We start from the raw sequence: 15638 nt of genomic DNA on the forward strand, positions 1-15638 counted from the left end.
CGGTACGGTATGAGGATCGCAGTGAGCACACTTTCCCTGAAGGGACGTCCCACAACGACTGCGACGAGTCCCTTCTAACTTTGAGGTGTTTTGATCCGGTGTGGTGGGTTCTTTGTTGGATACTATCTTTGTTCTGAAATGTTAATGATTGAATGAATGGAACATTGTAACAATGTCAATGAATAAGAAGAATCCGGCATAACTTAAGTCCAGAATATATGGTTTGAACAAGTATGTCTCTTAACACGTTGCGTCTCACGTGACCACAGGCGTGGTCACAGTACCCCGTGTTTACCCCACCCCCCCTGGGACTCAATGTGTTAACTAACATTGCAGCAGGTGTAGTTAAGTACCATAAACGGTACTAAAACTAAGCACCTTTATTTGCGCAATGTCAACATCTTTTACAAAGGCCCGATACAGACAAATTCCAAAACAACCCAAGAAAGGTGTACGGTCTCGTACAGTACCGGTATATAAAAATCTCTCAGCGTCACTAGTAGGTCGCAGTGCTCCAAAAGTGGCTCACCGTTCCGTTTTCCCTTTTTTCCCTGTCGTTTCTTTTGCATGACCGAAAAAAAAAAAGTGCCGCACATATAATGAGGGACGAAAACATCCTCTGCTCGCCTTCCCTCGTAATATTACCAGGGCAATAAACGATGGAGAAAAGACCGATTTCGAAAATCGAATTCAGATCGCATTATGTGTCTGGCCATTTCATCCGCGGTGGCAGGGGGAAACTGGGGAGGGGAGGGGGGAGGTATTGTCTGCCGCCGGTGCAAACGCGAGCGTGTGTGTGTGTCGTTGACACTAATAGTGGCTGAGCCCCCCCCCCCCCTCTCTGGTTAGTAACTAGAAGAATGGATGAATAAAACGACAGTACCTCGAGCAGGGTAATCGGCACCTTTTTTCCGCAAAACCCCCTAAAACGAGCCTGGAGGGGGACACCTATCGTTCCCCCGTCGGGGTCGTGATCTCGTCAGCTTAACTCTTTGTGCGGCGCGCGGCACGCGCCGTGGTGCTTCCCCGCTGCGCACGTCGCTGCCGAGGCTGCCACAGCGGCGCAGCAGCAGCAGCAGCAGCAGCAGCGGGGGAACCACTCGAGACAGCCGCTGGAAATTATACACTGGAAACGCGAAGTTGGAAGTGTGTGAGTGCCCGTTAGTAAGTACCGGGTGATTCAGAGAAGACGCAGGTGCGGGCGGGTTTGCCTATCCTAGACTCGGCGGGCGCACGGGTCCAGGAGGTCTGGGGAGAGGTGAGAAGGGGACCTGTGCGCCGCGCGCGCCGAGTCTAGGATAGGCAAACCCGCCCGCACCTGCGTCTTCTCTGAATCGCCCGGTACGAAGTAGTATAGTAGGAAGTAAAGGTGTGAATTTCCTGTTGAAATTCACACTTGCGGCGCGGCTCCGTGTGTACGAATGGCGTTCACACACCTTCAAGTGTGCGACATTCATACACTTCGGTTATCGGTGTAGCATTCGCGGGCCGATGACTTGATGACTTGAGAAAACCAGGCCAAAAATGTTGACCCAAAAGTGCACCTCTCTATATGTAACCGTCTCCTCCACCGTCTCCCACAATGTTACCGTTCGACTAGGCCTATTTGAAACGATTCCCTGCACGCACAACAGAAGTAGGCACATATTCCTGTCAGTCGCTACGTGGTGCCGCCAAGCATTTCCCGTCGGAACCGGAGAGAAGTGTGCTCATTTCGCGTGTGAGATCCTCCTATCTCTCCGCCGCCGTTTCGGCTATTCTCTCCCACTCTTCCCATGACGTCAGCAGCGGCGCTACTCCATGCTGCCGCCAGCTCTGTGATGGGCTCTATGTTCCAGCCATACTGCACTGCGCTCTGTCGGAGGGAGGCGCAGGCAGCAGGACCCGTTGACCCGTTCAGCTATACTCCTCGCCCCAGCACTTCCCGCCCGTCGCCGTCACCAGCACCTTTCCTCCTCCTTTCTTTTTGCCCAGCTTCCACTTCCATTTTCAATATAAATGATAAGTGGATCAGTGTCTTCCACCTACAAAATCTCAAATCAGACATTTTGATCTTTTGCTAACTAATCAATTGCTGAATTATAGACAACTCTAAAAAATAAAAATAAAAGTTTAAATGTAATTGTAGCCGGGGCCCTCCTTCCTAGGGTGTGCTGAAGAAAAACTGCAGCACTCAGATTTAGTTCAAATAAGCCACTTCACAAAGAACTGGTCCTAACTGAACTTGTTGGTAAGGTAGAACTCAATAAGAACTATCAGCCAGGGGAAAAAACCGTTGATCAGTACCGCACTATATCCAAACATATTTACATTCACAATGTATTCACATTTCATAACACAGTGAATCAGGGGGGGGGGGGGGGATTAAAATGGTCATGGTATTATGACCATATATGTGGTAATGTGTCCTGTCATGTGGAACTGAATGTGATAATAGAATGATTAAACCTGCACAATCTATAATTATAAAGTGTATTCCATAAAAATGACAGTACAACGATGATTCACATTTTGGATATTTCAAAATAATCTGACACAGTTGTCTCAAAGTTTCATCTTAATATATACATATACATACATTTCACTTATTTCATCATCTGAGTATAGAATGATCAACATTTCATTACTATACTAAGCATTATCATCCATCTCAAAAGGTACTGCATAAAAACAATCAACAAATTAATTTAGCATAGTAGCCAGGAAAAAAATGGCATCTCTCCCCCTAATTACAACCGATCTCCAACATTTTTGTATAGCAGAGACCGCAGACAAGTGTACATAAGCTTCCACACTTCCTTCAGAAATGAACAAAATACTTGAAAAAACCAAAAACAATTTTTTTTTTTTGTAAAGAAAGAAGCTCTAAAATGAACTAAGAGTAAATCAGTACGATGAACGCATCACACAGGTTTCGCAAGTAGGAGCTTACATTTTTAAACTGGTACCTTTATTAGGGTTTTTGAAGACACTGAAATATTGTTTATCATTCTGAATTTGCATTGCAGATGTATTCAAGCCAGTGGTCAATACATTCAAAATTAAAATCGAGAGTACCTTCTCAAACAGTTTATCTGCTCTTTGGCAAGTATGGTAAGCCAATTTGGATGCAATATTTCAAAAATACGCGCATATAAACACAGACTTCTCTACACCCACTATACTAATCAAACCTTACTGATCTGATATCAAAAGGTGTAGATAGGAAGATAGAGTATGTAATAGTTGGTATAAACTTCCATGAATTCACAAATTCATAATTATGTACGACATATTTCACAAATATCACACATTATACACAAGTATATGACAAGGTCTACATATAATAAATGCATTTTTGATGATTAACATTTAACTGAAGATGTACAGATCTACAAGTGTAAGGAACTCATTATGATTGCAATTGATTAGATTTGCAAAAGAAGACTAATGCGTTAATGAAAAATGTAGGGAGACATAACTTGTCTGGTAATTATGGCAAACATAGATTTGAAATACCCAGGATGAAAAGAACCCTACAATGACTGAATGATAAATCAGTTAAATGTTTTATAATCCTCACATTAGTTGTACAAATTTGCAAAAATCAAAAATGACGAAAGAACAAGTCCTTAAAAGAATGTTAAAGATCATTGAAACTAAAATGTATTATAATAATAAATTTTATGCTCTAGCATTAAAAATCACAGAGTAAATTGAATATTTAGAAAAATCAAGAAAAGAAAAAAAAGGAAAGCTAGAAGTTAACAGTGACACAGGAATAACATTTTGAAAATTTGTGATATAAAATTACGTATTTCATCATCCATACAATTCTTTCTTTAACTTTCAGCAAAGAGAGTAACTCAACTCAAATGTAAAGTAGAAGTCAAAGCTACCAAACTCTATAAAAATGATCCCACTGCAGTCCACTCCTTGTTACCAAGATAGCTAAAATAAACCTACATTGAGCCATGGATACAAGCTACCAGACAGATGTTCTCATACCTTATCAAAGTAACAATAATGCAATCTTTGAAGCAAAATTTGAAATTTCAAATTAAGAAGATATTTATTTTTAACACACATTGTCCATTACATGGACTTCTGGCAAACAAATTAATCAAATGTTAGCCGGCAACATTTGATCTTCATCAACAACTCATAAACTTTCAGACAAGGCAAATAAAAGGCATGAATGTGACTGCATATCTCTAGATAAAAGAATCATACCAAGGTAACAAATGCAACATACATCCCATTGCACTCTAAATCAGTACGGATCATTTTAATTATATGTGGCTGTATTTAACGCAGTACAACAGTAAGCTGAAATATGCAAACTTAAGTATTGCGTATCTTTCCTGGAACATAGTTTTTGTCAATTACAGGTTCTTGAAGGAACATATGAAGACATCGCTCATTTTGCGCAAGGGGGTGACCAGCAATCCTGAAAAATTACAACACATATGACAAAAGTCTCAAGACCACATAATTTGATGCATAACATATGTTAAACATACTTGTTCACAAATTGTTCAAGACCTTTCCTTCGGTCTTCAATAAAGTCTTCCTCAAAGAGACCATCATCACCCCGGAATGGCATCTGTCTCTTCCACGCTTTACCAGGTAGAGGAGGGACAACAATCTGCACAATAGGATTACAGCGATGATACAAAGTGATTGGTACTTTTAACACTAAAATGAATGTAGTTGCAAGAATAAACAATAAGTGAAGTATAGGAGAAACAATTACCTTGCTATCTCTCTCAAGTTCCGTTCTCAACCACTCAAAGTCACTGTACCTTCTCCTTACACTGGATTCCTTTACTTTGAATACAGGCAAATTAGTCTGAAAGGCAAAATGTTCACAATGAATGGACAGTATGTATTAAGGAAAGAGCAGCATGATTAACTGTCATTGGAGTGAGCCATCTTTATAACAACTTGTTGCAAACAGAAAATATAAAATACAACAAGAAACATTTCCCTGCTATGTGTGGATCAGTGACGAAATAAATGATATGACAAAAATTATAGATTCAGAAGAGCAGGAACTGAAAATGTTAGGTGAGTCAGTCCCGGTTTGTTAAAACATAACCTATGCATACACCAATACATTTTTATGAGACATCACCAGATATACTTAAGGCTCAAAAGAAACCACCTGCCACAGGCCCACTTTCAGAAAAAAAAACATTTTCAGGAAAGGAGTTGATGAAGCAAAGAGGGACTCAAATAAAGAGCCATAACAATGCAGTATCCTCCCCCTTCCGTCAACCTCTAACATGACATTTGACACTTCGTTCAAAATGGCTTAAGGGCGAAATGAATGGAAACCTCAAATGTTTCAAAAACTCAGGAAGAAATCCACCGTAAAAATTAAAAACAGAGAGAAAGGCGAAAGCAAGCGAGGCCGAATATTCCAGAAAGCGGTTAACGCACAGGTCCCTTACCCGCATCCTGACTTCGTAGTCGGAGTAGCGCTTCTTGCCGACCCCGTGCGTTAGCGGATTTATCACGTCGATTTCCAGGAAGTTTGCTGGGGCGGCGTATGCATCGTCCAGTGTCTGTTTTTTCACGTTGAGGCGCCGAGTTGCGTCCGCTGTCGTGTCGGTCATGGTTACACGGTAATTACGGCACCTCTGCGAGAGCTGCTGTCACTGTCGCCCTCCCTGAAGCAAGGAAGCAAGTGCAACTAGATACCACTACCGCACCTTGCGGTTGTTGCTGCTGCAGTCGTGAAGTCGTGGTAGAAGGGTAGAAGGGGGGAGGGAGAGGGAAGAAGGGGGGGGTAAGACTGACAACATTACAACACTAAAATCTTAATGATCGGTGCTAGGATATTAATTTCATCGTTGTTTAGGTTCAAAATGATTGAAAGACAAAATGGGATATGTTCGATGACAACAAGACTCTATAAGTTATCACCAAACTCCTGGAAACCAGAAAATCAATTAGGTATGAGAAGATTTTGGTGCGGCAAAAATGGCTTCTGCTGCAAAATAATAGCAAACCTACTTTGCGACAATACTCTCTTACTGTTGATTTACGAAACGAACCTAATTAAAATAAATTCAATGTAATTACTGCCACAGTTACATTTCAGTCCGACACTAATTTCTTGGTTTTCTGTTCGTGAAGTGGCATCATGGTGGCGCGGCGCGGCTTGCCTGACTGTCGTGGCGGTGGTTGACATTTAAGGAATGTGATCCTTCAAAATGTAAACAAACTCAAACTGCCAAGCCAGAGGTGCATTCTTTAAAATCGGCTTCAAAACCAAGAAATTTAAATTAAATAAAAAATAATTTATAAAAATAGAATTACAATATGTTTATCTACTTGAGTAAAAAGGTTAGTTCTATGAAAACCACTTCTTGATGTGTCTTCATCATAACAAAATGTACACAAACCTTACCTTAGGGAAAACAATGTAATGATATTTTAATAATTATTGAGTTTATTTCTTATTTATTGCCTGGAGGCTGTCATTCATGTCTCGTATCAGCACTTGATTAAAGCATGATATAAGTCAATGTTATGTTCACACTATGAGCAGTATCAAAAGTAATCTGTTTATTTTCTCTAGATTGCAATACCCAACAACACAAAGCTTAATTGTCTTGCATGGAGCAGCAATCAAGGGTTTATTGCTGTGGGAGGAGAAGATGGTTTACTAAAAGTGCTGAAGTTGGACTCTGGTAAGTTTTGTAAAATATCTCGTATCACTGTGAATGGGCGAGGTCATTCATTGAACATATTCTCACCAACATTAAATGGGTAATAATTGTTAAATTTATTCCAACAGGCAAAGAAGGAAAAGTAAAAGGTCTTGCTGCACCTGCCAACCTATCCATGAACCAAACACTAGAAGGTCACAATGGGCAAATTCAAGTTATCACCTGGAATGAAATTCATCAAAAGCTAACAACCAGTGACCAATTCGGTTTGATAATTGTCTGGATGCTGTATAAGGTATTTTATTTTACTTAGTTTTGGAAACCAGTCTCAATACAGTAGTGATTTGTAAATCATTGGGCTCTTTACATCAACTCAGGGATCTTGGTATGAAGAAATGGTAAATAACCGAAACAAATCAGTTGTTAAAGGCATGGCCTGGAATGCAGATGGTCAAAGAATCTGCATAGCTTATGAAGATGGTATGGTTGTATGGAAAACTGTCATTTTTATAATAATAATAATAATGAATCTTTCAAAAAAATTTATCTGCTTGAAAATCCTTTACAGGAGCTGTCATTGTTGGCTCAGTGGATGGAAACCGTATTTGGGGCAAAGAGCTGAAAGGTGTAGCATTGACTGGTGTCCAATGGTCTCCTGACTCAAGATTATTGTTGTTTAGTTTACGAAACGGTGAAGTACATGTGTATGACAGCCAAGGAAACTTTATGGTATGATTCAGAAGTGAAGCCTATTTTCTTTTTTTTCTGCAAAGTAAAGAAAAAAATTGTACTGAAGATCTGTTTGTTACAATAGATGAAGGTGAACATTCAGTGTGCTGCTGTGGGTGGTGGATCTGCCGCTATCCAAGTTGTTGGTCTGGACTGGTATAATGGGCGTCATGGCTACATAGAACAGGATTGTCCTGCTTTAGTTGTTTGCTACTTTAATGGCACCATGCAGATCATGCGAAATGAAACAGATGAAAGTATGTTTATATTGATAATCTCCTTTTGAAAGTTATCAGAGAGGTGTTACAAGTTTCATTGTATTGATCTGTTGTAGGTCCTATCATTGTTGATACAGGAATGACGGTTGTTTGCTGTAGATGGAACCACAATGGTACTGTTTTAGCAGTGGCAGGAATGATGACCCTTGCTGGTGATACCAAGGACTGTAATGTCATTCAATTTTTTACTCCTTTTGGAGAGGTAAATATAATGGAAACACACCGAGATAAACCTCCATTAGTAATATATTTTAATGCCTTTTATAATTTTTTTCTTACTTTTAAAGCACCTTCGTACCCTGAAGATCCCAGGACGTGAAGTTACAAGCTGTGTTTGGGAAGGTGGATCCCTTCGTGTAGCCCTTGCTGTTGACTCATACATATACTTTGCAAACATCAGGCCTGATTATAAGTGGTGTTATGTAGCTCAGACTGTGGTTTACTCACACAACCAGCCAGACCGTTTTGGTACCCATGTTGTCTTTTGGGATACAAAAAACAATGAGGTAAAAAATTACAATTTTTTGAATGTACATGGTAATTTATTTTGGGGTGTTATATTGTCAATGAGGAAATTTTATAACACTTTTGGTGTATAGTGTTACAGCAAGTGTGTCAAGGCACTACTAGGTGTGACATCCTATTCAGACCATTGTGTATTGGCAACAAAAGCCGAAGATCAGAGTGTGGAGGGAGGATTTTGCCTTGTATTATGTAATGCTATAAGCACCCCGATTGATAGTACGTATTAGTTTAAATGTCACTTTATTTTATTCTATCTAAAGGTTAGTGCAACATTGTAAAGGTTATTAACTTTTCAGCAAAGTATATTAACTTTGAACCCATGTGGTTGGCCATGAACTCCACATTTGTATTTGCTGCATCTCGAGACAACTTTTTACTGTGGCACTTCAAAGCTCCTAAATTACACACTTCTCAACATTCTGCAGGTTTTAAGCTATCCTTTTGTAATCGATTTTTCTGTAGTGCTTAGAACTAAATTTATTTACTTTTTTTTTTTTAATAAGGAGCTCGGCAGCGCAGGGATAGAATTTATCATATTGATGATACACCTTCAGGGGTTGCTGAAGTGATTCAAGATTTGGATCGTAATTTTGAGGTAAGAATTCTCATCATCGCATCTCCTCCTTGTATACAATTTTTAACATTTTATGTGCTAAAAATTTAACACCAATATTTTATTTCAGCTACCAACCAATACACAAGTAAGTTTCACTGAGAATTTTATACTCTGTTCACATATTCTTAAAGTTATTTTTCACTCTACTACCTTTCCCTTTGAAGGCCACCTCAGATCCCATCTGCTGTTTAGCAGCATCTGACAAGGCTCTCATTGTTGGTCGAGAATCTGGGATGCTCCAAAGGTATTCATTACCTCAAGTAGCTCTTACAAATCGCTACACACTTAGCTGTCGGCCATATGAACTATCCATCAATTGTAACACCACGTAAGGCCTCTTTTGGTTCTCCTAAATGAATAGGTCTACATTTAACAACTCATTCATGGACTTATAAAATGTTGATACTGTGTAGGAAACTTGCAGTGATAGATATCACTGGTGTCTTGACATTTGTTGATTTGGAAACTGACCTTGGCGCTGGAAGCTTGTCTATCAACAATAGAATAGCTAACAGCCAGCCAGTCAATGAAACAGTGGTAGGGGAAACCAACTCACAACTCTTTTCAAAGTTTGAGAGGAAAGATGTTTGGGCAATGAAGTGGGCCTTGGACAATCCAGACTTATTGGCAATCATGGAAAAGACAAGAATGTATGTATTGAGGGGGCTTGATCCTGAGGAGCCCATTGTCAGTTCAGGATACATCTGCAGTTTTCAGGTACAGCATACTCATAAAAGTTCTTTTCAAACTTCAAATTCATTTTTTTTTCTCATTGTAATTTTAATTTATCTTTCCTGCTGATAGGATCTAGAGATCCGAGCAGTTCTTCTTGATGAGCTCCTGCAAACTCCTGATGAACCAAATGCAGAACACCTCCTTGATCTGGAAGTTAAATCTTTGAGAGACACGCGTCAGCTCCTCAATAAAGTTGGAATAAAAGAAGCCACAACTTTTATTGAGGACAACCCTCATCCTCGTTTATGGTACTAAATTTCATATTCTAATCAAAATCAGTCAAATATCCACATGACTGTATCCATATTTGTTAAAATTTTGTAAAACTTTCTTCAATTAGGCGACTTCTTGCTGAAGCTGCCATTCAGGAGTTGGATTTAGCAACAGCGGAGGCAGCATTTGTCAGGTGCAGTGATTATGCTGGTATACAATTTACTAAACGTCTCACAAACATCCATAGTGATCAGCTGAAAAAGGCTGAGGTTGCTGCCTACTTTAAAGACTTTGATGAAGCTGAAAAATTATACTTGGAAGCAGATAGGAGGTATTTACTCAAAGACTTAGTTTTTGTGTTAATTCATTTCACATCACATATTTATCTATGTATTTACTTTCTCCACTTTTTTGAACCAGAGATCTAGCTATTGCTTTAAGAGAGCTTCTTGGAGATTCATTTCGGGTTGTGCAGCTCATGAAAATGGGTCCGGGCGGGTCAGATGTCCAAATGGAAGTAGCTTGGAATTCCATTGGTGACTACTTTGCTGACAGAAATAATTGGTAAGGTTGTCACACACTTTCCTTTCGGTTTTGTTACAAGTTGTTGTAGAAATACATATACTAATGAAATATAATGGCAAAATTTAAAAACAGATTTTTTTCTAGGGAGGGAGCTCGTGAGTATTATGAAAAAGGACGGAACCAGGAAAAGCTCATTAAGTGTTATTACATGCTAGAGGACTATGGTGCCTTGGAAACAAGTGTTGCAAATCTTACTGACAAACATCCACTTTTGTCAACTATTGGAAATATGTTTTCTTCAGTTGGAATGTGTTCTCAAGCTGTTTCTGCTTATATTAAGGTAAGAAGCCTATTGCTTGTTCTTAACAGAGCATAATCAATACCATATGTAGTACCCATCAAGTTGATTTTCAGCTGGGTGCTGTCAAGGTGGCAGTGGACACGTGTGTACATTTGAATCAATGGGACCAGGCTGTTGAGCTGGCAAGACTATATCAGTTACCTGAAATAAGCAATTTACTTGCAAAGTATGCAACACATTTATTAGAAAAGAATCGTATCATGGAAGCTGTTGAGCTTTACCGCAAAGCTAATCACTTCCTCTCTGCTGCAAAATTGCTCTACCAGGTGGGTTTTCAATTTTTTCAATCATTCTTATGTTTTTCTGTTTTGTTTTTTTTAAACTTCTTTTTTTTTTTTTTAAATTAAATCCTTAGTTGGCTGAAAATGAAGCTCAGAAAAAAGCAAACCCTTTAAGAATTAAGAAGCTTAATGTTTTGGCGGCCTTGCTTGTAGAGGAACACAATACTCATAGAAAGCAACTCAATCCTGGTGCAGCGGGTAATGCAATTAATTTTTGTTTAATTCTGTAGTTCTCCCGACTAATTTGTCTGTCAATTTCATTTTTTGTTTACTTTTCATTTTAAAATGACAGGAGGTAAAAGCAAGGCTCTGATGGGTATATTTGACTCAGATGACAATCTGGAAGTGGATTCCAAAATTGTTGATAATGCTTGGCGTGGTGCTGAGGCTTATCACTTCCTCATGCTTGCACAGAAACAGCTTTATGAAGGTGTTTTGAATCAAAACCAAATATGGTACATGAAATTAAGATGGAAAATAGACATGCTTCGCTATATTACAAATACTTATTTTAGGATCAGTTGATGCTGCTATGAAAACAGCATTACATCTCCAGGATTATGAAGATATCCTAGACCCTGAGGACATATTTTGTATTCTTGCTCTAGCAAGTTGTGCCAACAGGGCATTCGGTACATGTTCAAGGGCTTTCATACAACTTGAATCTCTGGAAAAGGTATATATTTTTTTTTCATTTAGTTGCCTTAGTTGACGTATGTTAGGTGTTTTAACATCAACTGATTTCAGATACCCACTGAAAGAAGACAAGAGTATGAAGAGCTTGCCACTGACATTTTTACAAAATACACTCCTAAGGATCCCCGAGGTACACGAGCTGAATGTAGCAACTGTGGAAGTGTTGTTCAGGACTGGTACGCTGTAAAACTATGTAGCTACTTTCTCGTTAATTTTTATGAAAAAATTAATTCAACAATACTCTAATCTCTGATTCAGGAGTTGGGCTTGCCCAAGCTGTGATACAAGATTTCCTGCATGCACAGCCACAGGTCGACCACTAACCAGCATGTCAAATATGTGGACATGTCATGTCTGCAAACATCTTGCCTCCTATAATGATGCAAGTGTCCGAGACAATTGTCCCCTTTGTCATGCTCCAGTTCAGCTTTAAAAGTTTACTCTCAGGTAGGAGTGAGCTATTGCTACTCTATTGTATGGTATTTTGCACACATCCGTCCTTATTGTGATATTTTACTATTGAAAATTTTTATCATTACTATGAAAGCACTGAAAGACTGAAAATGGTACATACGTACATATACTCAGATCTCAAGAACTCACATTTTTAGAGTTTCTCACTGTTGATCCTTAGTTACAAAATGCAAAAGGTACCTATTATTTTTAGTGATAGGGCAAACTGTTCTGAAAACGAACCTGTTTTGCCAACCTAACAGAATCGGTTTGGTTTGGGTCGAGTGGTGAAACTCGAGTTGATACCGTTCTGGTTTTAAAGTACCTGTTCTACAACGAACCAGCTTTTTTTCTCACTTCGGGAAGAGAACCTTGAACCGTTTAAACAAAAGGTCATGCCGTATTTCACTCTATTCCATCCACTGAAATCTTAAATTAAATCAATGTGCTAAATTCTTCTCACTGCCACAACAGCATCATTCCTGGCTTTGCGCTAAGCTTTAGAAGGTTTGGGTTTGCTTCAAATTTTACAGGTTTGCTCAAGGTTCATTAGACCACGGTTTGGATTGGTTTTCTTTTTTTATTTAGAAGTTTGGTTTGGTTTGGTTGAAAATTTGGGCTTTGCCCCATTACTAATAGTTTTATTCAACTCTGTAGGTGTAAGATTTTAAGCCGCACTTTATTCAGTTTTTTAAATAATTTCGATTGTACAACTTATTTTTGCTTGTGGTTATTTCACAATTAAGTTTTATTGTAAGTGCATATGTAATGGTTAAAGCTAGGCGGGTGACTTAACTTAGGATTGACAGCGCCAATTTGGTTATCTGAGGTCTAGCCACTTTCACTGCTGGCTGTTCTTCGGCTCAGCAAGTATACATCATGTACCTTATGTATGTATGTTTGAAATACAGCTATAGGTGGGGGTTTACTTTGGAAAGAAAAGTAGGAATGCTTCACGTCAATGAAAGTAAGATCATGCACACCTATGTCACTGAAGTCGCCTTGTATTCACTGAAAGTTATTTGAAGTACATAAATTATTTAACTTAAGCTTGTGCTCTTTTGTCTGATTGTTTTACCTTGCTAACTCATGAGATGAATAACACCTTTTTGCAAAGGTAGATAGATAGATAGATAGATAGAAAAACAAAACAAAAACAGAGTAAGTCTTGTCGTAGGTAGTTCCGAAACTACAAAACTATAAACCAAACCCAAAATGTGTTGATTTGTTCTTGTAAATTGTGAACAGCAAGACTGTCTCTTTCAATGGTTATGCAAGAAAATTAATGTAACAGAACTCTAAACATTAGCATCAATTTTATTAGATATAATTCTCTTAATGATGCATTACAAATCAATTTGAATGCAAACGTCAACCTTCTAATAATGGCAATACACAAATACAATTTTTTAAACTTATGAATGAAACACACAAGTAATAATACTTTTATAAAACATAGCATGGTTCCTTACATTTCATTGTTTCAAAAGAAACCAAAGTCTTACTGGTCCAAAATTTATATCCTAAAAAGAGGAACAAAGATATGAAGTCCATCATATGCATGCCATCAGTCATATATAGATTACAACTTTCGTTAATGAACACAAAAATGTGGTATCAAAAAGTTCAGTATCTTAAGGGAAAAAAATGTTCCTTATCAATCTATGAAGATCAAGAAAATCATTCATTTGGATATGTGAGATTCTAAAGTTGCTGAAATACATAATCGACTTTTGAATTAACAAAATTACAAACTTGATTTTTAGATTAAAATTACAAAAGATAGTTTACTTTAAATACCTAAGTAGTCCATTGTTACAACAAAACAAGAGCAAGGCAGAATGTAGGCAGACTGCATAAACCTCATCAAAAAATAATACACTTAATTGATATATTTTCAACTCATTCTTTCAAAGGAAGGCAAGCTGAAGCACAGCGCATAAGATTTCTGTATATTTTTTTTTTAGCTTTAGATACAGTATATGCTTAAAACTAGGTCTCCTCAATAGGAGATTATACGGCACAGCTTTACAAGTCCAGAAGGTAGACAAATGATTCCACATCAATTTTGGAAAAAAATAAAAATCTGAGCGCATAATTTAAAATGAGTACTTTGAGACATTACATACTTATGCTAGTTTTTAAAATAGCATATCTTTCAACTCTCAGTCTTGCACTAATGTGGAAAATCTACATACTGTAACTTATACTACGATCAATTAATGTAATGATCTACTGCAAAGCCAGATTCAATGGAACAGGAGGAATGTACCTGTTAATTAAGAGGATCAATGATAACTATGTGCTTTACAGACATGGTTTACTGAGATCAAACCCTATAATGTAAAAGTGCTAATTCTGGGCATAAGAACTACAATATCATTCACTGTCATGGCAGCATGCTTTTTAGAAAATCACTAAAATAATAACAAATCTTTCAGATAAAATATCTTGTACACACCCCCAAAATTTACAAAACAGACAGTATAAAGGCTTTCTTAATACCAAATCTGCCCTGATTTAAAAAAAATACTGCAAATGGGCTAAAATATTTATCATTTATTAACTACCATCTCAGATCAGATAGTAACATTAACAAAGGCAGTATAAAATATTGAGCAAGTTGGCTGCATATACATAATGCTGATACCAACATCAAGGATATCAATCCCACTAACGGCAAAAGATTCATTGAGAAAGTTTCCATTCCCTACCCATTTAATTAAAAATGCAGCAGTTAGGGCTATAATAAAATTACTGCTAGAATTTCTACAGCAAATTCGTCCCTAAAGTTTGAAAACTGTTGCTGTGTGGAAAATTTGGGTAACTTACTATCTCACTATGTGCCAAAGCATCTAACAAATTAAATAAAATAAAAATAATCTCAAAAGTTCAAACATTCTATCATTTATCACTTTGCAAGCACCAATGATGAAAATACTATCACTGGTTGGCACTTAAATTAACTCCACTCAAAACTGCTTATCCAACCACACAAAGGAGGAATTTACAGCTAACATTAAAATTTTCCGGGCAAATCAAAACATACAAAATCCTGAAGTGCGGTGGGCACAGTTGACTCCCAAGCCCTGCAGTTGTAAAGTCAAAACTTCTCAGCAGCCAACTGATCCGACTCACCCACCGAAACAAACCTTCATTGGGAGCCAAGGTCCATAACATCGTACTTGCGCTCCTTTTTGCATAAAATTGGATAAAAGAGGGTGAAGTAGTACACCCCCATCAAAGACAGGCAAAGTGTCATAATAACAGCAATGATACCCCAAGCAGACATAGCAGGTCCAGAAGACTTTTTATCCTGAGCTGCAACGCAGGAAGAATACACAATTTTTAAAAATGACAAATGAAAGTTATTACGAGAACCTATTAGTACTCAGTTTGTACAGACCTTTGGGCTGCTCAACAGTGTTGGGTGGCTCAGCTGCACCCATAAGCTGACCACTTCGTCTACCACTGCCGTTGGCTGCAACTGCAGGGGGAGCCCTCTGACCATACCCATAATTGTAGGAAGTGCTGCGGGCTGATGTCTCCAGCAAGAGAGTGGCACAT

The 15638-nt window shown here is 38.2% G+C and overlaps 3 protein-coding genes across 3 annotated transcripts; 1 reads left to right on the forward strand and 2 right to left on the reverse strand.

Moving 5' to 3' along the window:
- Positions 1-2458: 2458 nt before the first annotated feature.
- Positions 2459-5709, reverse strand: LOC113203881 (sorting nexin-12). Its single transcript, XM_026418801.2, has 4 exons — positions 5436-5709; positions 4736-4831; positions 4503-4627; positions 2459-4429 (listed from the first exon to the last, which is right to left on the reverse strand). The coding sequence occupies exons 1-4, from the start codon at positions 5598-5600 to the stop codon at positions 4324-4326; spliced, it is 492 nt and encodes a 163-aa protein (XP_026274586.1). The 5' UTR covers positions 5601-5709; the 3' UTR covers positions 2459-4323.
- Positions 5710-6039: 330 nt separating this feature from the next.
- On the forward strand, positions 6040-13120 carry LOC113203879 (WD repeat-containing protein 35). The gene is made up of 24 exons (XM_026418797.2): positions 6040-6333; positions 6569-6680; positions 6788-6954; positions 7037-7139; positions 7228-7388; positions 7474-7645; positions 7723-7868; positions 7954-8172; positions 8266-8407; positions 8488-8616; positions 8695-8786; positions 8875-8892; positions 8972-9135; positions 9221-9524; positions 9612-9790; positions 9883-10086; positions 10176-10319; positions 10425-10620; positions 10695-10907; positions 10997-11120; positions 11215-11352; positions 11438-11598; positions 11670-11794; positions 11877-13120. The coding sequence occupies exons 1-24, from the start codon at positions 6310-6312 to the stop codon at positions 12049-12051; spliced, it is 3612 nt and encodes a 1203-aa protein (XP_026274582.1). The 5' UTR covers positions 6040-6309; the 3' UTR covers positions 12052-13120.
- Positions 13121-13368: 248 nt separating this feature from the next.
- LOC113203882 (uncharacterized) lies at positions 13369-15632 on the reverse strand. The gene is made up of 2 exons (XM_026418802.2): positions 15478-15632; positions 13369-15392 (listed from the first exon to the last, which is right to left on the reverse strand). Exons 1-2 carry the CDS (start codon positions 15518-15520, stop codon positions 15226-15228), a joined length of 210 nt encoding a protein of 69 aa, XP_026274587.2. The 5' UTR covers positions 15521-15632; the 3' UTR covers positions 13369-15225.
- Positions 15633-15638: the final 6 nt, after the last annotated feature.

This window comes from Frankliniella occidentalis, unplaced genomic scaffold (genome assembly GCF_000697945.3).
Source record: "Frankliniella occidentalis isolate FOCC.00 unplaced genomic scaffold, Focc_3.1 Scaffold94, whole genome shotgun sequence".
NCBI classification, from domain to species: Eukaryota; Metazoa; Arthropoda; class Insecta; order Thysanoptera; family Thripidae; genus Frankliniella; species Frankliniella occidentalis.